The sequence below is a fragment of the Tinamus guttatus genome, unplaced genomic scaffold, assembly GCF_059628265.1.
Source record: "Tinamus guttatus ecotype Peru unplaced genomic scaffold, ASM5962826v1 Tinamus_guttatus_pri_ptg000203l, whole genome shotgun sequence".
Classification (NCBI taxonomy): Eukaryota; Metazoa; Chordata; class Aves; order Tinamiformes; family Tinamidae; genus Tinamus; species Tinamus guttatus.
Genome location: NW_028288737.1, coordinates 3,985,272 through 4,007,766, shown reverse-complemented (window position 1 = coordinate 4,007,766; position 22,495 = coordinate 3,985,272). Strand labels below are relative to the sequence as shown.

The window sequence follows — 22,495 nt, the reverse complement described above, 5'->3', positions numbered from 1 at the left end:
CCAGGATGCTGTGCAGCTTGCTTCATGGTATGTATATTATACACAAGGCAGAGGGAAGGGTGTAGTAGGAAATCTAGCTAATGCTTTCCAAAGGCAAAGGCTCAAGAACTAGGTCTCACAGACAGAATACTTTCGTGCACAGACAGGAAATGATGCTGGAGTGGTGAAAAGTAAACTCTTGAAAAGCGCAAGTCTTGAAAAAACTAAAAAGGGAATGCAAGAAGAATATAGGAGCTTGAAGGGCATAATTGAAGAGCTGGAGCATATAAACAGAAGTGTCCCGATCACTGTAATCCATAAGTTATTGGGGGGCTGTATTATCTGCATTCAGATAAACAATATGGAATCAACTGCTACTTTTGTTGGTATCTCTGTTGCTATCTCAGTTGGTATCCTGGTAACTAGAAAATTATCTGTTCCAATCTGGATTCTAACTCAAGTTCAGGACCTAGCTTTATCTAAGTGTTATTTGAAGTTATTTTACCTGGCAAATTCTAAAGTTCATACTTAACACTTTTGCTTTATAGCATGCCAACCACCATTTATGCTAGGCTGAATCACAGGGATTACTTTTTCAATCTAAGCAAATGAATTGTACTTTGTTTCTTTGACAGTGAATTAGAGTAAGAAAAGTTTTGTTCATCTTTTTAACAAAGACACAGATTTCACTCAATACAGAGTATAAACAGCGTAAAAAGTTCCCAAAGTTCCAAGTAAGTAGCAAATTCAGGAGTTGATATGACAAAGTTAGACATGTCTGATAGTTTTACAGAGGAAACACTGAACAAAAATGCACTTCAGTATGTGATCATTCTAATCTTTGTGATGACCTTGTGTATGCAAAGCTACTTACTTCTCCAGAGGGGACCAGTCTCCATCAGATAAGGGGTAATGATCCTTTGAGTGATAAATCAAAGTGTCTTTCTGTTCTTCACCCTTTGGTGACGAATTTGAGGATCCTCTGTGGAAGATACATGAGACATTACATAAGTCTGCTATCTGTATTGTTAATTCAGTTTAAAATATATATATAAACACATTAAAAACCCAAGACTAAGAAAAAAAAGCATATAAATGCCTTGAGGCGTCTTCATACAACAAAGAAGTGCAATAAAACTACTGTTGATATTTAAAATATCGTTAAGAGCTTAAAAATCTACTACTCTGATACACAGTGAGTTACCATCGAACTAGAAAATCACACTAGCATAACCAATACGTTTGCACCATAAATAACTTCAGAAAGCTATAAAAAGATGAAGTAATTGAATCACTATCCTCAGGAATATTCTCAGTTCTGACTTTCAAGCAAGAGCATTATAGTTACCACACTGCACATCAGACAAGGAAGACAAGCAGGAAATTTGAGTGAGAAGAGCAATACAAATTAATATAATGTACTATCAGGAAAAAAAAAAAAAAATCCATCAACAGAATTGCACTAGCCCTCTTCTTCTTCTATTAATGCGTCTTTTCCCCATCCATAAGAGAAACTAAAGTTTTTAACATTACCTATTAATTACCTACTCAGTTTACGCATTCATGCAATACAGCTCTTTAATCCTAAGCATCAGTTGCAGTGATCATACATACACATCTTTCACTTGGAAGACAGTTTATTGACTCTTAACATGGAACATATACATTCCATTCCCTATTCGGTATCACTGCCTTTATGAAAATTTAATTAGGCACCAGCAGCGGTGACTTTGCATCCTGTATATTTATAAGCTTAACTAACAGCAACAAAAGTAAGTTTCATCTTATTTAAGCTATGTCCAGTGCTAAGTCCAGTTCTTTCAAAAAGGGGCAAAAAGCATTATCAGTTAAGCAAGTTAGAAGACAACTAGAAACACATCCTCCATATTCTGATCTGGGAGGGGGAAAGATGACAAATAGGTGGCCTAAACGGATTTTATTCAGTGGGAATTAGCCACCAACTTTGTTGACACAAAGAATGATATAACCAAATTTCATCTGTCAGTGAGGAAAGCTGATCGCTAAGGTTACAAATACAGATGCAGTTAAAGACCACTAAAAATAAGAAGGGAAGATTAATACCAGATGAGTGTGCATGTAATCATAACTTCTACTGCTAGTTTTAAACTAGCTATTTTTCCACATTCATAAATACTGCTATCACTTCTTCCCATGTTTATCTATTTTATACATATTCTAAGTACATATTCAAGATTTGCATAGCTATAAAATACATTTTTAAAATGTTGTATTAATATTTGGAAAAAGATTTTCTCAAGAACAGGAAATAGCCTGTTTCCCACTTTATAAGAATAGAACTAGTTAAGAAATTATGTTTGTGCCTGTGGCAGAAATTTTAAACTTTCCCAAGGAGAACATTTATCTCCCTTTTCCTTTCTGAAGCTATGAAATCTGAGGCTACGTCTAGTAACAGCATGTGTATATATGCACATATTTTTTGCATCATAATACTTTACTTCTATCTTCAACTGAGAATGCATTCCTACTAAAGTTTCTGTTTAAAAAAAAATAAAAAGTCTTCTCGTTTTTTTTCTAAAGGGTACAAACAGTTAAGACCAGGGTAGCCTTTATCCACTTTCAGCATGACATTTCTAAAGTATATGCACAGTTGTAATAAGTTATTTAATAAAGAATATAAAAAATATTCACAGGTCTTATCTGCTTTCTGCTGGTATTTGATGAAAATTTTGTTAGCTTCACTATGACAAGTTATTCATAAGTTTGTATAGAGGAGAGGTACGAACCACTCTAAAATTTCAGTGAAACCAAACAGGTAGCAAGTATTTGTGATTTCACAAATATTTGATAGTTTACCTTAGTGGCTGAGCACCTTTCTCATCATCTGAGCTTATTTCCATTTCAAAAATTTCTTCTGTTCCAGCAGAAGAGATTTGATCTTCCTTCCTGCTATCTTGTTTGTATTTCTTTCTTCTTCTTTTTTTCTTTTTCACAGAACCTGGGGTGAATACAGTCTCTGTTTCAGCAGCATGTGGAACTTCTGAGCTGGGACATGTCCTCTCATTTTCACCCGATTTCAAATGATTGTCACTCTCTTTAAAGAACTGGTCTTCAGTGGGTATTGGAGAAGTGGCCAAATATGCAGGAACTTTTTCCTAAAGAGCACAGAAGTTAAAAACAAAACAAAACAAACACACAACAGACTAATTTATTATTTATATACTGGGTGGCCTACGGGTTGATCTTTTCATCTACGTTTATGTTATTTAAGAGACTGTTCCAAAGCCCAGTGCTATAGAAGATTGATATCCAGAAAGGAACCCAAGAGAGGACAGAAGTAGAGAGGAATTAACGGGTTTATATTAACAAAGTTTCAAGGAAGCATACACATTAGACCATGGCAGCAAAGCTTATACCATCCAGTTGAATGGTTTTGAAATTATCTGTCCTTCAGCACATCAGGCTAATTAAATTCATTGCTTTTTATTTATTTTGAATCATAGACTCACAGAAAAGCCTAGGCTGAAAGGGATTTCATCTGGTCCAACTCTGTGTTTAAAGCAGGGCCTTAGATTAGTTTACCCAGAGCCCTGTAAAGCTTCTCTGAGCAAACTATTCCAGTATTTAATTGTTCTCATGGTGAAATTCTTTTCTTATAAAGCAGATGGGATTTTCTCCTTGTGCCCACTGCCTCTTCTCCATAATTATCTTTTAGGTATTGTAAGACTTCAGTCTGATCACCCTGAGCCTTCTCTTGAACAAGTCGGCAACCTCTTTTTCCTATGCTGATTTCTCCAACACTGATTATCTTGGTGGCTCTCCACTGGAATCCCTCCAGTGTTGCAGACCAGAACTGGGCACCGTGTTCCAGGTGTGGCCTAACAGGTGCTGGGTTTCCTGGGATAACCACATCCCTCTGCTGGCTGTGCTCCTGCTGATGCAGCCCAGGATTCATTTGCCTGCACTACTGCTGGGTCACCTTTAGCTTGCTGTGCACCAGGACCTCCCTCCAGCACCTTTTCTATAAAGCTGCAGTTCCCTCTGTCACTGCACTGCTCCACAGGATTAATCCAATCCACATTTATATGGATTAAGACTCGTGCAATTCCAGGTGGCCCAATCTTCCACACTGTCGAGCTGCACCTCTGTATGGTGGCTCTTTCTTCTGACTCGCTCTTGTCAGCATGCCAGACACTACCTAAGGATGTCTTTGAGAATGGAATATTCATAGAATATGAATACAGAGAGAATGGAATTTACATGGTGGGAGAAAAGGAAGGAACGTTAGGGGCTCTATTTCAGTAAACGCAGATGCCTCTTTCTTTGCAGGAAGATAAAGACTAAAATCAGGAAGATTAGTTACTGCATCAGTCTGGAATGACACAATGATCAGGAATGGCCAAAGCATCGATACTACTTTTGATGTATTCAAATCCTGAATTGCTATTTGTTTAATATTAAATTCATTTTTTCAAAGGAGTTTAAAGCTATAATTATAAATTTTGCTTCACCATCTAGGAGATGGAGAAAATTGGAGAAGGGAGAGCAAAATACAGCTTTATATAGCACTGAAGACAAAAATTTTTCAGAGTGAAAAAATTTCAGAAAATGATAGCACATAAGTTCCTCCAAAGTGAACATTCTATACAATTAGTGATAATTTGGAATAAGACGACAAAATTTAAAAAACAGAAGCAAACCCAAAAGAAAGTTTACTGAAAAATGCCTCAAAGTCACATTATAATAACCCTGAAAGTATAACGCAAAGTATCCACGTAAGATGAAATACACAAGAAAGCTTCCTATACATTTTCCAAATGACATCAGAAAAAAAAGAAACCTTCTTGCCATTAGACACTGATTTGCATAATTGAGGCTTGCAGATGTCAAGATCTGCAAACAGCAAAGACAGACCACTTAAAGGCTTTCTGAACAACACAGGACCATGAGGACAGTTTTATAATTTAAGCATAATTTTGAGAACTGACCACAAGGATATATTTGATCAGCAGCAGAAATACAGAGTGAAAAACTCTAGTGGGGACTAAACACCAACTCCATCTTCCGCTCTGTAGCTAATTCATTTTATACTTTCAGCATGAGCTATCAGCTTTCTAGAACATATTATACACAGATAAGGAAGTCTTGGTAGAAATTAAAATATATAAAAGCAAGTGCAATAGTCTCTTTAAAACTTTGTATCAGGGACAAAGGTAATGGTAACCACCTTTGCTTTTTAGAAACCAAAATAATAATAATAATAAGACTAAGCCATAATCTTAAGATCACTTCTCAACAGTGACTGACAGGGTCTGCATCTATAAAGAACTGCTTTCAGTTTTCATTTTACTCATGATGCATGCTAAAACATACCCAAGTTTTCCTTAAGTGTTATAATTTCTCTCATGAATCATAGAATGGTTAAGGTTGGAAGGGACCTCTAGAGGTCATCTAGTCCAACCCCCCTACACACTCAGGGTCACCTAGAGCACGTGGCACAGATTTCGAAGATCTCCAGAGAAGGAGACTCCACAACCTCTCTGGGCAGCCTGTTCCAGGGCTCTGTCACCCTCACTGTTAAGAAATTTTTCCTTAAGTTCCTGTGGAACTTTTGATACTTCAGTTTCCGGCCGTTTCCTCTAGTTCTGTCGGCCACCAGTGAAAAGAGGCCAGCAGCATCCTCCTCGCTCTCTCCCTTGAGGTACTTACAGACACTGATTAGATCCCCTCTCAGCCTTCTCTTCTCCAGGCTGAACAGGCCCAGCTCTCTCAGTCTTACCTCATTATTGTTTATGGTACTAGTCTTAATGCTTTCTTTTTTGTTTTTTTTTTCCTTCCAGTTTAAATGATAACTTAACTGTTTATCAAATGAGTGCTTCCTCCCTTCCTCCACAGTAGACTACATACAGTAAACATGCAGTGCCTTAAGAAGAAAGTCTATCAAGCTGTTTTCCTGTAATGGTTCCTAATAGCAGAAGAGAATTCATGCTGCATCCTTTCCCTCACTGAGGCAAGATTTTTTAGCTCTCCTCTAACTATTTTCATTTGAACCTTTTGGAACTTTCTGTTTAAATCTTCTTCATTTCTACCTTGCTGAAAAAAATGCCTATAGATTCGAAATTTAACAAAAACGAATCTTGCAATTACACAGGTCCCATATCCCTAGGAAACCAGACTAAAAAGGAATCAGTATTTCCTTCTTTTGAGGTTCATTAGCTTCCAGTCATAGAAGGTCAAAATTTTGATATTTTACAAGAAGTATTCTCGAGTTTGAGAAGCCAATGTTTATTAGAGCAGTAACATTCACTAGTTAACTGTGAAAAACTGTACCAAAAATTATACTAAAAAAAACAAACACAAACTGCATCAAGTTAAATGGACTTTACTAGTATAGAGGTAAGTAACACCAGTTGTAAGAACTTACTACAAAAAATTATTATAAGGCACTGCAATATGTATAATTGCAGCAAGAATGAGTATAATACAGCAAAGCAAATAAAAATTCAGTAAGTCTTTCAAATAATGTTCTAATCAGATAGTTCACTATCACCAATAACAAAGTTCTACAGAATACCAAGCACCCTGGCAGGATATGAAAGCGATGCAGGACTCTGCCATAGAAAATCCAGCTTGTAATATTGACATTATAATAAACATCTTTAAACACTTAAATACTTTAAACATCTTTTCTCTTAAGATAGCATTACAGTTATGATGAAGTAGAAAATCCTTACATTTTCCTCTTCGGTTTCTTGTACAAAGAAAGCTTCTCCATTGTCACCCAGTTTCATATGAAGATCAACAGCATCACCATTAATTTCTATATCAATCTGCAGAAAGAGACAATTTAATGTAAATAACTCATATGAGGGGAAAGTACTGACTCGGAGCCCCAGTTATAGAATCCCAGAATCATTATGTTTGGAAAAGACCTTTAAGATCATCAAGCCCAACTGTAAACCTATCACGACCATGCTTCAACAATAATCTTTATTCCACTGTATATTCATCACTCCTCCTCTCCTCTCTGCCTTTTTTTTTTTTTTTTGGGGGGGGGGTAGTCGGTTGTAGCAGTTTTTATTTTAATATCCCCCCAAAAGAATAAGACTCTAAGGAGACATTCTGGGCTTAACACACCTATAAGAGGAAAAAAAAAAATGCAGAGAAATTTAAGGACAGTTGAAGGCTGAATCTTGCTCAACTACTCTGGCGATCTAAAAGCCTAAATAATAATCATTGACCTAGTCTTTCACTGGGAGAAAACTAGATGAAAAAGCTATTCTTTTACAGTATATTTTCACACAGCCCTTACATTACCACAGGTAGTTCTGTTTTGGACTCCAAAATTCTCTCTTCTCACAGCTTACGTGAGAAGCTGCTCTGCACTTAACTCTACTAGCTGGATATGCAGGGGGTGCAGAAGGAAGGAAAGGGATGGAGAAGGGGGAGAAAGAAAAGGAGGAACGCAGTGACATTCAGAACTTGGTTTCAACCCACTTTCTGAACTTACCACTTTTTCCTTTGAGCGCAAGACTCCAAGCTTCCCAAAGCGGACATGGAAAGGAGAACACTGGTAGGTACCATCCTGCTGCCGAACCACAATGACATCGATGCATCCCGAAAGAGTGGCCTGATTGATGCCTTTGTACAGCTCCTTCACAGTAACCAGCACCTGACCTGCAAGCTGTCCCACGTAATTCATAGTCTGAGACTATGGGAGAGGAAGGAAAAAGAAATTTTTTTTTTTAATGTAAGCAAGCACATAAAGTACGCAATTTTTAAATCCCAAAGGCCTAGATTTAATAGATGTTTAATTCCTCAAGTATCTGAAAACCCCAATTCATTTTCTGGATACTGCCTACTATTTAGTACAATTGATCTTCTGTTGAGAATGAAGGCACCTGTACAGCAGTATGAAAAAAAAAAAAAAATCTAAGTATCAGGAAATGTTTCTGTAGAACTCCTTTACATATAACTCTTCCTTTACAGTTCTATTTCAAAAACAGTTCAACCACCTTAAATAAAATAACAAAAGGTTTAACAGGAGACACAAGCTGCCCAGAGGAGTAAGAGATCATACGAAGAGAGGGGGAAAAAAAAAAAAAAAAAGAAGGAAAAAGAAAAAAGAAAGGAAAAGAAAAAAAAAAAAAGGAAGAAACCCATTCTTTTGCTTTGCAAGTAAAGTAAACCACCACTGAATGTATTTCAAAAACAAACAAGTACTGAAAACCACTTGCAGCATAAAATTATGAGCTTCTCAAAGCCTTCTTGAAAAGCACTGACACCCATCTTTTACAAATTAGACAAGCAAGATTTCTACCTGCTGTAGAAGATGGCAGATAACCAAAGTTACTGGGACTCTTAGATTTAAAGTAAAATTATAATAGGTATCATTCATAGTTACACTGTATACCTCTTCAATAAGCTGTATTCTTATATTTCAAAGAGCTGTTGAAATGCAGTTTGCTCACAGAAAACAGAGTGAAACCAACAGAATCAGGACTTGCGGAACCCAGCAGTGAACTGTGTGACTCAACAGCCAACCACCACTGCCTCTTCTACAGAAGCACTATGTTTCAAGTACCACATTTTCATATGTGAAAAGGAAGTCCTAGTCAAGGTTGCTCACTCATGTAATGCATTATTTTAAAGGTAAAGAGTTATCTTACCCACTATTTACTTTCCACAGGTTTAACAAAGTTTCAGTCAAGTGAAAACAAATTTCTACAGTTTCTGCTGTTGTTCATACTCTCTGTCAGCAGGAAAATTGACCAGAACAACATGGAGTCCAGGTGAAGAAGTCCGTATTAGATGAGATGTTAGAGCTTAGTAGAGAAGTCAAGAAAAGGAAGAGAAGGAAGATTATGCTATAGTCAAACACTGGAAAGAAGAGAGAAATGCAAAGACAAAGAACACAATCACTTACTGCATACCTGCCTAAACCATTAAAATACTAGAGTGGCATTCTGAATGACTTAGTCATTTCATACTAAGAATAGAGTGAACTGTGACTGACAAGAAGAGAGAAAGACAAAAGATTTCTCAAAACATCTGAGCTTTAAAAGAAAGCGGAAGGAAACCAGGGAAAATGTTCTAATGGGAAGTACCCCAGGAGGCTGAAGGCGCAGCCCTCCCTTCTCCTATCCTCCCACCAAAACCTGGCTACAACCTCCTTCCCAACGTACTCCAGCAACACCATGCCTCTGAAGATAAGGACATTATGTGGAAGAACGATAAGCCACTGCAGTCAAGCAAAACATCTAACACTGAACTTATATCTGGCTTTAAATTGTAAAAATTTCATTTTAGTATAATATTCCTACAAATAAGTTTACAGACTTTTTGTCTATATACTAGTTTATTTCTGCTGTACTCTAAATAGTGTTTCAAATAAAACGGAAGACTGATTCCCTTTTCACCACACCATTTTTTCCAATTGAGCTTTCAAAGACTTCCTTACAATAGCACAGAAGGTAATGCATTCATTCAGAATGGGTTTGGGTTTTTGTAGTATCTAATGGTGACAATGTAAATGTAAATATGCAGGAGGTTAAAAGTAGTTTTCAGAGATTTGGGTCAGGTCTATAAGTATTTCTGCCTCCAATTCAGACTTCTCAAACCTAACATATAATACCCAAACATATCTGGATTTTGGAGAAAAAAAAAAAAAAAAAAAAAAAAAAAAGTTCCTCCCTCTCCACAGCATTTTAAAGAGAAGATATGGGCTTGCCTATCGAGATTTAAAACTTTTTAAGCTATCCACAGAACTACTATGCTAGTTAACATACTGGAGATGTTTTTCTGCATGAGCTTTGCTACTGGCTAATGAAACCTAAAAGAACAGGCTATCAAAGAGCAACAACTGAGATCGGCTGAACAGACTCCCTATCAAAATTGACTGGCAAGTAATAAAATTCAGTTTAATCTCTAAGCAGTTTCATGCACAAGTACAAAGTTGACTGCTTGCAAACAGAGATCTTTTGAGTGGAAACAGTGGCTCTCTCTTGCCAAAAAGGGGAGGTCCCACTTCATCCCTTTCTCCTCACACCCTTTTAATGAACAGATTCTAGTTCACTGACACAGCTGGCACAAACCTACCCAGGTTTTTCTAGTAAACTAGATCAGTTCACAAAGATGAGCATGTCGAACACCAGACAGCTGGAAGAAAAGGCTGAAGCAGGGAACTGAACATACTTGTTTTGTCAAGTAAGCTATTATTTTCTGCATCACATGGACTAATCCAAGACAGAAAAGCAGCAGTATCACTGTTTTACAGTTTAAACAATTATTCCTCCTGTACAATGACATACTGGTTTACATTAAAAAATTGGTTTTAAAATTCCAAGATGACTGATTTTTTTAAAAGAAATGTTTGGCACACTCAGCAACAGGAGTTCTTAAGAGAATATCTGTTCTTCATATTTCATTTCAGTAAATAGGACCTGAAAATGTGAACATTAGCAAGACATTTTAACATTTAAGTAGCAAGTATTTAAAGGATCAGAATATGACACCAACAGGTAAGAAGTGAACTCAACAGATAAATACTTTAGATTTCCTCACAGACATGGTAACTCATGCTCCCTGACTATAGCAAACCAATCAAACACTCACAGGACTGAAATCATGAATCTGGTGTGTGTGTGTGTGTATATACATTCTCTTCTTCCAGTAAGAAAAGTTATTTCTTTAATAGATCTCAGCTATAGTTGTCTAGCTCACATCAAAACCACTTCTATGATCATAAATAATACAACTTCTGTGTAGTAAGAATTATGGACCTTTGAATCTATTAAGTATTAAAAACAAGATTTATAAAGAAAATAGCTCTTTATGACCTAAGTTGCACAGCTAATATTGTCCTGTACATCGTCAATAAATAAAATTCTAAATCAGACACCAACTTCTATTATTGCCTACCAAGTTGTAGTTTTATTTTTTGTTGTACTATTAATTTATAGCAAAGGACTCAGATATAAAGGTTCAGTTTGTGTGATAAATATTTGCTATGTAAGAAAGTCCAAAGATTTGCAAGCAAATGAAGCAAACGGTCGATTAAAAATAAAATATCAATACATATTTGAGAAAGACAAGATGTTACATTTAGCTCAAACACCAAAAGAAACGCAGCTAGGGGATTTTGAAGTTTAGGGTTTTGCTTTAAGTTTTATTGCATATTTTCTGAAAGCTTGAAGTGAGCAGTGCTTAATTTGTCTAAAAGATAGCTGCAATGCAACATTATCACCGTGTTAACTCTGGCAAATGTGATAGAAGTACCTCAGATCACACATTAAGAGGCAAGGCAAAAAAAATAAAAACTCCTAGATAAAATTCCCTTAGTCACTTCAGGACTAAAAAACATTTATTATAAATGTCATTGTCCTGAAAGCAGAGAGAAGCTGACAGCAATTTACCTTCATTACCTGCTACTAGATGCTAAAAACAGTTTCTAGCTCTGCAATTCAGTTTTGCTGAAGTCTGATGGAAAAGCCAAGTTAAGCCAATGCTATTTGTCTTTTATTTATTTTGATGTTCACAGTATACACATTACCTGATGCAGCCAAATTCCAGAACTCTGGATAAAAGCTACAGTTGAGTTAACTTAGTACTACTTACTCTTCTTTGACAGCAAACCAAAAGGCTTAGCTATTTCAAGCAATAGCTAAGAAAATACAGCCCCCAAAAAAGTTTTTGTGACTTATAATGCACCAAGCAGATTGATTTTTAATGTTTAAGTAATACTTTCCTGTTTACAAGATGAAATGTTAATACAAGTAAGAAAATGCTACTGTAAGTGAGAAGGAGGAAAACGCATATAAAAAAGATTTTTTTCTGGCAAGAAGCCATTACACAGCAAAAGACAGAAACTGATAACTTGTTTTTTTCCTTGAGGACATAAAAGTAAATACAGAATAAGGGAAAACATGTTTACTTTAGAGTTCAAAAGCCAAAGTAAAATTGTGTGTCTTCACCTATAAAATACTCAAATCAGTCTAAAATTAACCTTATATATGCTGGTCAATTCCTCATGCCATAAAATGAGGAACAGACTTTCAGAAACAACAATTAAACATTCTACAGCTCAGATTAAGTGTCTAGCATTCTACACAACAGGTACGTTAAATTTTTAAAACTAGTCACTCATGCTCATGTTTGTATAACTTGAGATGGAGGTTTTGTAGATAGATTTTATCCACGAAATACCAAGCAAAGATATTACTTTCAGCCACTACGAAACAGAGGTGTTTTCTTGAATCATTTATTTTACCTTGTTTGGGACTACTCAGACACACAACAGTTAAAAGGCTACCCACAAGCTTTAATTTTCTGTGCATTTGGATCACTGCTTTAGTAAAGGTAAACGATTTTCTTTTTTCATTCTAAAAGCCAACATGAGAGAGGTGATCCCTTCTAACTTAATCCAGGTTCTAGTAATTTACTGTAGTGCCTCATACTGATCACTGCAAATGCCTGACTCATCAACACTAAAAAGTGCCCATTCTCAGGGCTAAGCTATCAGATGTTTTTGCACTACAGTGAAACAGTTTTAGCCAGAATGAACTTCAATCATCACTGTAAAAAAAGTTTATTAAATGTATACCTTAGCTTACAACAGAGTATTAATATATTCCTTTCATTCTGAGTTTTATTTAAAGTATTAAACCACATAGTGTAAACAGTCAGGTTGCATTTGTTTTGGGAGATCAAGGCAAAACAAAAATCAAGTATAGCCATGAATTTCCTCAATTTATCTTTTCTTGCCTATATTTGCATGTATATGTATTTACGAGAAAAGACATTTACTTAACCAGAAGATTTTGCATCAAGCATTTTACTAATTTTTGTCTTGTAACCTAAAAGTACTGCAGAGAAAAGGAATATGTGTAAGACAAGACCACTGCAGCACTATATCTACTTTTCAAAAACAATCAAAACCAACCAGACAAACAACTCCAAAGAGATTTTTGCTCTCTAGTAAAGATTTAGGTGTGGTTTAAGATTGCTCCTAGCACTGTACATAACAGTCACAAAACAAAAATGGGAAATGAAGCAAGTCTGCTAAACACCTAATTAAAGTTTTCCACACAGTATTAAGCCCAGGCAATAGATGGTTAGATATTTTAATTATGCTTTAGTGAGTGATATACCCATACTTAGCAATAAATACATCAAACTCACCAAGATTCCAGAAGGAATCCTTTCATGAGCAGCAACAACACTTCCAGTGAAGTCATCTTCGAAAACATGCTTCTCTGAGAAATGCATCTCAAACCCCAGCAAACTACCTTTCCATAGTATAGGTAAATAAACTGCTTATAGTCATAACATAATGTTTTATCAGCATTTCCTTTCTTTCCACAGAAACGGAAGAATTATGTAAATCTTCTGGTCTGTAGCCTCAGAAGGAAATGTTCAGTATGCTCTCCGCACAGGATTATGATGAGAAAGGAAGTGCTTCTTTAAGAAAACTTGCATAGAAACTCCCTCACCAATAGGCTTTGCTTGAAATGACACAGCCCCCTTGCAGTCTCTGAGATAAGCAGCAACATGGACAGACTTCACCATATGTTTGCACTGATAGGTAATGATCTTGTATATACGCTAAGTCATGTGACTTTGGGGGAAAGCTTCCATGGAAAGAAACAGGGATTTAGTTAATGATTCTTAAGCCATGTCTACGTTAGCTCACCGAGACTTTCTGCATCCCTGTTACAACTCCACCACCTGTAGCCAGCTGGGAAGCTCCTGTCCAGCACACAGAACTGAGGAATGTCAGCAGCTGCTCCATGCTCCCTCCTGCTCTACTGGTGTTTCCCTGTGCTAGCTTTGCAAATTTTACAGGACAAATCTCATGACTGCTCAAGGTTTGTGAAAATGGGGCTGCATTGTATTTTGAACTGTTGCAGTGCTATTTTAAAAGCAAAAAGTGATAACTATTCTGATGCAGAATTCATACTATAAACACATGAAAAGAGGTACATCAAAATATAAAATTTTCCTGGGGAAGATTTCCTACTTTTTCGAGATCATATTGTTAATGCAGTTCAATTTGGGTGTGAAAACAATGCATAGAAGTTTACTGTATACATAGTTCCACGACTGAAAAAAAAGAACTAAATAAAAAAAAGAAAATAAAATTTAATCTAAGGAAAATTAAAATATCGTTACTTTTCTAAATAATATGATGGCTATGTAAAATAACTGAGGAAGCATATTATTATAAAGAAATAGTACCTTTGAAATCTAGAAAAGGGAGACACACTCACTGAGGAATTATAATATTTCCTCAAAGTAGATCTTTCACAGTTTTTTCATTAGCTTAACCACAGGCATCTTCCCCTCTCCCCCATGTTACTTTGTGTCTGCCATAGAAGATGGTGAAGGTCTGCTTGCTGAATTAGAAATGAAAACTGACAGCATAGGATTCTGCAACTCTGCCCTCCACTACCCTCCTTGAAGATGTTTTCTTAATTGACACTTTCCAATCTCATGCAGGGACAATGATTCACTTGTTGGATGCAACCAAATGGCTTGTGGATTTCTAAAATAATGCAAGGACTACACCCAAAGCCAAAATTAAATCAACCTTCATGACAAACTCCTAAAATGAGTGTTGGAATTGCTACATCCATGGTAAGGTTACAATAAACTGCTACTATTATTGGGAGCTTTCTGTACATTCTGAACAAGATTACATTTAATGTGGCTCTTCCCAGGAAAAGCTACTGGTTTCATTAACACAGATGTGACACAGATGTGTTCATGAGGTATTAAGAATAACAACTTCAACACTCAATTTTCCTCTGCTTGTTCACACCATTCTTGTCTCTATCCTGTGTGTTCCATTAAAATATGGGAAGAAGGAACATTTACAAACAGCAAAAATCAGCTTTGTAAGATACTGATCCTTTTCAAACACTTTTGGCTTAAGTTTATGATATTGTTGGGTACATTTTTCTGTCATATCTATTCTATTTTAAAATTGTTCAGTATTTCAAACTGATATTAATTCCTATTAATTTCTTCAAAGTTTCTAGAAATGTTTTTGAAGACAGTCTTTCTAAAACACAGGCAGAACTGCAGTAAGAGCATTAATTTCTCAGCACCAACAATAAAATAAGATATAGAAAGACAGTAAGTTTTGCACACTTAATAAATCTTCTAGCTTTTATGTCTCAATATTAAGTTAGTTTCCAAGTACTACGTTATTACATAGTACATTTATGAGCTACAAAGTTTGCAAAAGCAAAATAGCCCGAATTTAGGAAGTCTTAGAAGTAATATTTTCCATGCAACTTAGTCCAGCTCTCTGGTGTGAGCAAAATTTACTATGGTTTAGTCCCAGAAAGCATGAGTTTCTTCATTAGCCTCAAGGAAGGGAATGTTACTGACAGATCGGTCAATGTCCCATATTCTCTCCATTGTTCTGTCTGGGAATACACCTCTTACCTCACTGTGCATTAATCAAAATCCCTGATAAAAAGTAATACCATTTTTAAATGGTATTTTTCTATGGTAACCTTCACAATATATTGGAGTGCATTCATTTCTTTTTACAGAATCCCAGAGTCGTTCAGTACTATGTTTTTCACCTTCACAATGCAGTAAAGAACTCTGGCCAATAAACTAAGAATTAAAATTATATATTTTACTTTAGTAGAGTTAAACTTGGCCTTCCAGAGTTTCCTTGCATTCTTTGCCTCATTATATGTTCAAAACATTGTGTCCATGGGCTTTACTTGTAGCTGCAAATCAGATTTACATACCCAAGCTGATCACGGAAAAAAAAAAAAAAAAAAAAAAGTCTGATTGCTGGTTGCCTGTGAACCTTGCCATTTAAGTGATTTGATTATACTGTACAGCTGTATGGCTCTACAACAGCGGCTCCTTATCATGCGAGTCAAAACAGACAAGTCTGCATACAGATCAGAGACATTCACTAAGTACCTGATTTCTGCTAGCCAAAGGAGCAGGTGGGAAGCTCAGGATGCTGAGATTCATTTTAGACAGGCAAATGAGTATACATTCATACTTTTCTTTACATTACACTCATTCCTCAAGCTTGATGACATCAACCTGTCTCTTTTTTACCCTTGGCTCCTTGTTTGCTTGTTTACTTTGCTTGTCACTCTTGTAACATCTCACCAGATGCATCTGAACGATCTACGCTGAAGCCTTCGATTACGATATTAGCGCCTCCTTACTTGTTTTTAACATGAGCCTTTTCTTTAAGTTCTTTTTTTTCTTTATAAAGGAACTGCAGTGAAAACAAACAATATTTTAGCAAGGTCAAAACAATCAGTTGATTAGATGATCAGCTCAGCTAAAGAACTCAGGTTACATGCACACATGAAGTTCTTACACACATGTAACCATAGCACCCTTCAAGATACTGAGAAGAAGTAATTGGCTACATCAGGACTGCACTTGTTCAGAACCATCATGGACAGATTCCACAGAAGTCTTCCACCACACCTTGACAGATACTTCCAGCAGCACAGACTCTTCTACAGCTACATCATCCTTGGTTAAACTTCCTCCCAAAAACATGTAACAGAAGCCAAAGTTTCCAAATATAAATTCCATCTGTCTCATTTCTACATGAGCTGGAAGAAACAGATGAAGCTTTACTTGCATAGTTCTAAAACACACTAAGGACCTCTCTAATGAGCAATCCCTTACCTATTTACATTTTCCATAAAACTGAAGTTTTCTACCATGGACCTCAGGTCAACTTCTTTATACACACACACACACACACACACACACATATACAATAAAAACACAACATATTTAAGCATGAAAACATCCTGAATCCTTAGCAGTGAATAACATGATGACTTTCAGCAAGGACACATGAGTAAGATACAATATGACACTAGGATATACCTTCAGCTTGACGAGAAAGTCCTCAGAAATATACCTATTCTAAAGAAACAGATATAAGACATACCCTTAAAGTTCTAAATTCTAATATAGTGGATATAAACAAGAAATCTTCCTTATTTGGTAGACTGCCATTATTATTTGAATTGATGCACATGAACCAAACATGCATCATGGAAAATAAAATCCATTAATCTGCATACAGTACTTGGCTATTTTATTAGAAAATGAAGCAAAAATGTTAAGAATTCAGAATTCCCCCACAAAAGTACTGATAGCACTGACATATTGAAAAGGGAAAAATTAGACAGAGGTGAGCAGAACAGCATATGCTTACTCATTCACAACCGAAAAGCTATTTATATTACTGACCAAGCTGTAATGAATGCAAAGTCATGTCTGTCTGCAAGATATGCCTACTCACCCTAAGCATACAGTAGCATAACTACATTCTCTACATACACTACAAACCTGCAAAAGCAGTCTCACAGATTCCTTGTGTATGCTAGCATACACACTTTTATCTGGAGAAGGAAAAGCATTAAGTCCTCAACAAGATATTTTTTTAAAAATCACTATGCTTCATTCATAAATCTAACTAAATGCTATTATTAGTCAAGTGATAGAGAATTTATTTCATTTATAATTGAATCTCAGCTACCATTCATTGTTTGAAAGCTTTCTTTGCAAGAAACTTACAAAGAATCCTTTATATATTTCTTTCAGAGGGCCTTTGATAAACATCAACCCAAAACAAGTATATTTCCTAAGAAGAGTTATGCTGTCTGAAAAAAAACTTTAGACTAGTAAGTCTAAAAACACGGCCTAAGACTGGCTTAGCACGCGCTGACCTTGGCCACAGACTAATAATAGAAAAGACTCCAGTGCATCATATCACTTAATATTTTAAATTTATGTTCTTAAACTTAAAAATTTGTGATAAAAGGACTAATTTTTCAGCTGAAATATTTTTTCAGTTTTCAAATAGCAGTAGTAAGGTGGTCTCCCTTAGCTTAAATGACTCAAGTCAACTTCTGATGCTTACTGCAAGTTGTCAACTGACGTTACTGCAAAGCTGAAAAAACTGATAACAATAACATATTTTAGTAGGAAGTAGAAGCTTGAAGTTTACTTCAAAATACCCTTGAAGTATAAACACACACACAGACAAAAAGCCACTGCATTTCTGTGCTTTCCTTTAAGATTTTAAGAAATATTAACCCTTAAATACCGAGATATTCTGGCTTGACATGAGTTTCAAATCAAAATAGCCTAGATGCACAAACAGAAAAGCAAGCACTAATGCTACCAAGTACAAGAATGTCTGTAACAAAAAAGATGAGTTTTTATTTCACCTAGCTATTCTCTTATTTTTAAATGTATCCAATACTGTAGAGTTGTTTCATTTTCTACTGTACTTGAAGTAGATAATTGTAGTTACAATTTTTTCTTTCTCTGTAAATCTCCTTAGATGTGATATTTACAGAGGCGATCTTTGTACAGTTGTAAACAACCTTAACATGCAACGTAAATCAAATCAAATGTTCACAGAGTAGGTATTCCTAAATAGTACTGCCATAGGTAAGCATGTATAAGGGATATATATATGCATGCTACATGCAGTACTGTTGAGATACCTTTTGAGAATTAATACATTCAGAGAATTTGCCCAATATTGTATGTACAGTGTAATGCATATGGTTTAGACTAACATCTGATCAGAAACATATCAGCCACTATTTTGTATAAATTCAATAGCTTTTCAGTGTAGTTGCCCTTAATATGCAGCACTGAATCTCACACCAGAAGCTCTCCTTTTATGCCTTTCAGACTGTTATGTATAATGTATTTGCAATTGAGGATATAAACAATGATTAAAGGTTATTTTTATACAAACCAAAGTGGTTTTACAAATTGTATATATTCATGCTCTAATTCAGCCTAGATATTCTATAATCACACAGAGAGACCTCTAAGGGCTGTGTCTCCATTTTCACCACATATTGTGATCCTACGCTTAAAACTGGCACAAGAGAATTCCAATTTGAAGAATTAACCGTGCAGGCATCTTTCAGGAAAAGAGGAAGAAATACAGTGAACTTAATTTCAAGCTTTGACAGAGGTTCCCTGTTTGGCTTTGAACAAAATACTTATTTCCACTACCAACAACTTGATTCTGATCTAATTAGATTGCAAGTCCTCCGAGGCAGAGGCAAGAGACAAAAATCATGTAATATAAAGAAGGGCCACTGCCTGGTGTCTCTGGCCCTTAAGATAAATAAGGGGGACATCAAGGGCATCACCATAATCGTGACTTCACAGTCATAGAAAAAAAAATGTCACAAATAGAAAGAAGGGACAAAAAGTTCTCTACGGTGTGATGCTGGAATGTCTCAAATGTACTTTTTTTTTCTAGTTTATGAAAACAAACAACTTCACAACAATGTGGAACGTTAAATGTTATGACTCAAGTCATAGTACTTGGGTGATAAGAAAGAGCAAAGGTCTACACCTACTATTTTGGGGCCACTGAAAAAAAAAACCCAAAAAAACATATTTTAATAATTTAACCAAAGAGTTACATTATAAGCTTAATAATTTATGCTGCAATGGCATACCACAGTCTTTCAGCACCACTCAATGAAGAATTCCAGTTAATGTAGCATTTTACTCAAACTCCCTGACATCCCTGACCATGATCATTTCAAAACAGCTTGCCAGTTATAATATTCTACTGTATAATAGTAATACATTTTCAAAGAGCATCTCATGGATCATTTCTTCACTCCATCCAAAATAGTTTCTCCTTTTTTTTTTTGTTTTCTAGGAAGTGGGAAAATTGTTTACTTTCGTACTTCATACTTCTCCTCATGCACATATAAACTAAAGTTATATGCATATATACAGAGTAACATCACAATGCACCTCAGCTATAGCAATTTTCCTGCCCACTCTTTCTGTAATACAGAATGAAAGCTTACGGGGGCTTCTGGTCTTCCATTTTGACTAAGGTAGTACTTGTCCATTCTTAAGGCACATATAACAACAGATTTTATCATTTCCAGTATGCTTTGCAAACAGTAAAAATGCAGTATTGAAAACTGTCCTGAGAAACACTTTATAAAGTTTTTTATTAAATGACTGAGTTCTGTAGGACTGTCTATTATCTTCTTCCCCTCAGAATGAATCCTAAAGTAACACATTGAGGGATATGGGCTAATGTATGCTCATTAGAGCAATGACATTTTGTTTGTAAGAGGTAGGCAGTCACAGGTCACCTTTTGTACAACCAGCCCAACTGCATCTATGACAAAACACAAGAGTGCAGGTAAAGCACAGGTAAATTTATTGCACCACTTTTGCCAGATAAAAATGCACATGTTTAAACAGTGTACTACCCAGCTCTGTTACAAACCACTGATGTCTCCAACGCGCATTCAGAAGCCACTTAGCGGGAGGAAAAATGCCGTTCACACAAAATAAATTAGACGGGCGCTTGGCAAGAGCTCAAATGGGAGCACAAAGAATGCAGGCAGTGCACTTGGAGTGATCAACAACACTTCGTACTCCCTCTACTGGGACGGGTAAATAAGGAGGGGGGGGAAATAAAGGAGAGCCCCAAACCACAAAGGCCGTGCAGCTAAGCACGTTAACAGCAGCAGCCTAAGAAATTCACACCCGTAAAATAGAAGGAGACCGGGCACGTAGCGCGACTGATTTCAAACGCGCGGGCCAGCGGAGCGGGGCTGCAGGAGGCCAGAGCGCCCTCGGGTCCCCGCAGCGCTGGCGGCGCTTCCCGAGCTCGCCCGGCCCCAGAGGCAGCTGCCTCGCGCTCCCCGTGGGTCCTCGCCGCTGCCGCGCGGCCGTTAACGGCCGCCGCGCGGGCTCAACGGTCGCTGCTCGGCGCGCCCTGTGGGGGTGGCGGGGGCGGCAGTGGAGCCAGCCCCGCAGCCGGGCGCCCCCCCCCGCACACACACACTCACAGAGCCGCCCGCGCCCTCCCCGAGCCGGCCCGCACGCAGCGGCCCTTCCCGCTCACCTCGGGCGAGGCCACGCGATGGATCGATGGATGGATGGGATTGATGGATGGAGGCAGGCAGGGAAGAGGGAGGAGCGGGCGAAGGACGGGAAGGAGCAGAGGGGAAGCGGCTGGCCGCGAGCTGCGCCAAGCGGCGGCGGTTGGTGCAGCTCCCGCGCGCGTGCACGCCGCCCCCCCCACCTCCGTGCGCGCCGCCGCCAGGCGGGCACGCGCTGAGCTCGCTCCCTCCCCCTCCGCCGCCTCCCAGCCGCCCGCGCCACGTGACCGCCCGGGGGGGCGGGGCGCGTGCACGCGTGGCTGGCGTGCGCGGCCGTTGCGCGGGAGCGGGCGGCTGCAGTAACCGCCGCCATCTTCCGAGTTGTGGCCCGGGGTCTGGCGGGGGAGGTGGTGGCCGCGGCAGCTTCACTCACCGCCCTCCTGCTTCCCTGGCTGCCCCACTGCTGCCACAGAGCCCAGTGGCCTCCCACGGAGTGTGGGGCTGCTGAACCCTTCATGTCTGCCCTTGGCCCGTGGCTTAAGTGGTGCATCTGGGTTGCACGGTGGCTTCGCTCGGTCTGCTGGATGTATCAGTGACAAAGTACAGCTGTTGTGCAGCTCTCAGTAGCCTCAGTGACCACCACCTCCTAGAAGTACTGTTTCCCAAACCTGATGTTTCAAACAACATTGCTTTCTAAATGCTTGCAGGTTTTTAAATGTTACTGCATCCTTCTTTGGAAATGTGTTGTTGTACCCAGAGGGGCCTGGAAGTTTTTTTTTTTTTTTTTCTCTCGAGTGCAATTTTAGAATTGCAAAATCAAAACGTGTCCAGCAGGCCTGGGATGTCTTTCAGGTCAGCGGGTGCTTTGCCCAGTGCTTTTGTGGTTGGTGCCTCTGTTTGGTGAAGTTTGCTTGATGAGGTGGTATTTGTTTGAATACTCATTATTTACTTGAATGACGATATTGTCTGGAGGCCTCAGTTGATACCGGAGCATTATGTGTACAAATACAGGATTAGCCCAAATAATCTACAATAGAAACAAGGAAAATACACTATTTCACCTTTCCTCTCTTTTTGTATTTGTGAATATAGGCTAGCAACCTTGAATCTGTATTCAGTGCTTTATCACTAGACCATTCTTTTTTATTTTAAGGTATTTTTAGTCTCCCAAAAAAGACATTCCTAGCACACAAAGGTGTGTGCGGGCGGCGGAGTTTATTCTGATAGGCCATCTCGGAAGGCTCTCTTGAAGGTCTGTTGTACCAGTCCTACCAACAGATAAGGAAATCTGTGCATTCATCTGTACCTCCTGGTACAAGCTGCATAAAAGATGATAGTCACTAGGATTTGCTAATTTGCAAATTATGCATTTAAATCCCTTTGAGCATGGTTCTAAAATCACTCCTTGCATAACACGCAGGCTGCATTTGTTAGGGGAGTGCTTCATGGAGACACAGGCACAGAATTACGTGGATACATAAGTAGAAAGAATGAAAGGTCAGATTTCACGCCTGCTCACTTTGATAATGCTGCTGTCCCATCAGACATTCAGAGTCACCTTTGGGGCACCTTCCAGGGCCCCAGATATGCGGAGGCAACGCAAGCTGTTGGAGCAGTTTTCCTGCCCTCGGTGA

The 22,495-nt window shown here is 37.9% G+C and overlaps 1 protein-coding gene and 1 long non-coding RNA gene across 3 annotated transcripts in view; one reads left to right on the top strand and one right to left on the bottom strand.

The window, feature by feature from the left end:
- Window positions 1–21,007, bottom strand: part of LPIN2 (lipin 2) — a 35,395-nt gene extending 14,388 nt beyond the window's left edge. The window contains exons 1-5 of one of the 2 annotated variants that reach the window (XM_088524112.1): window positions 20,885–21,007; window positions 7,469–7,669; window positions 6,693–6,788; window positions 2,815–3,113; window positions 854–961 (exon numbers count right to left, since the gene is read on the bottom strand). In XM_088524112.1, the coding sequence (XP_088380238.1) occupies window positions 854–961; window positions 2,815–3,113; window positions 6,693–6,788; window positions 7,469–7,660 (695 nt within the window). In that variant the 5' untranslated portion in view covers window positions 7,661–7,669; window positions 20,885–21,007. Of the gene's footprint in view, window positions 1–853; window positions 962–2,814; window positions 3,114–6,692; window positions 6,789–7,468; window positions 7,670–13,137; window positions 13,427–20,884 lie in introns of those variants that run through there. The other variant, XM_010222349.2, reaches the window with a different exon arrangement.
- Window positions 13,479–14,671, top strand: LOC148594780 (uncharacterized). The gene is made up of 2 exons (XR_015913328.1): window positions 13,479–13,823; window positions 14,455–14,671. It is a non-coding gene; the product is annotated as an uncharacterized LOC148594780 (long non-coding RNA).
- Window positions 21,008–22,495: the final 1,488 nt, after the last annotated feature.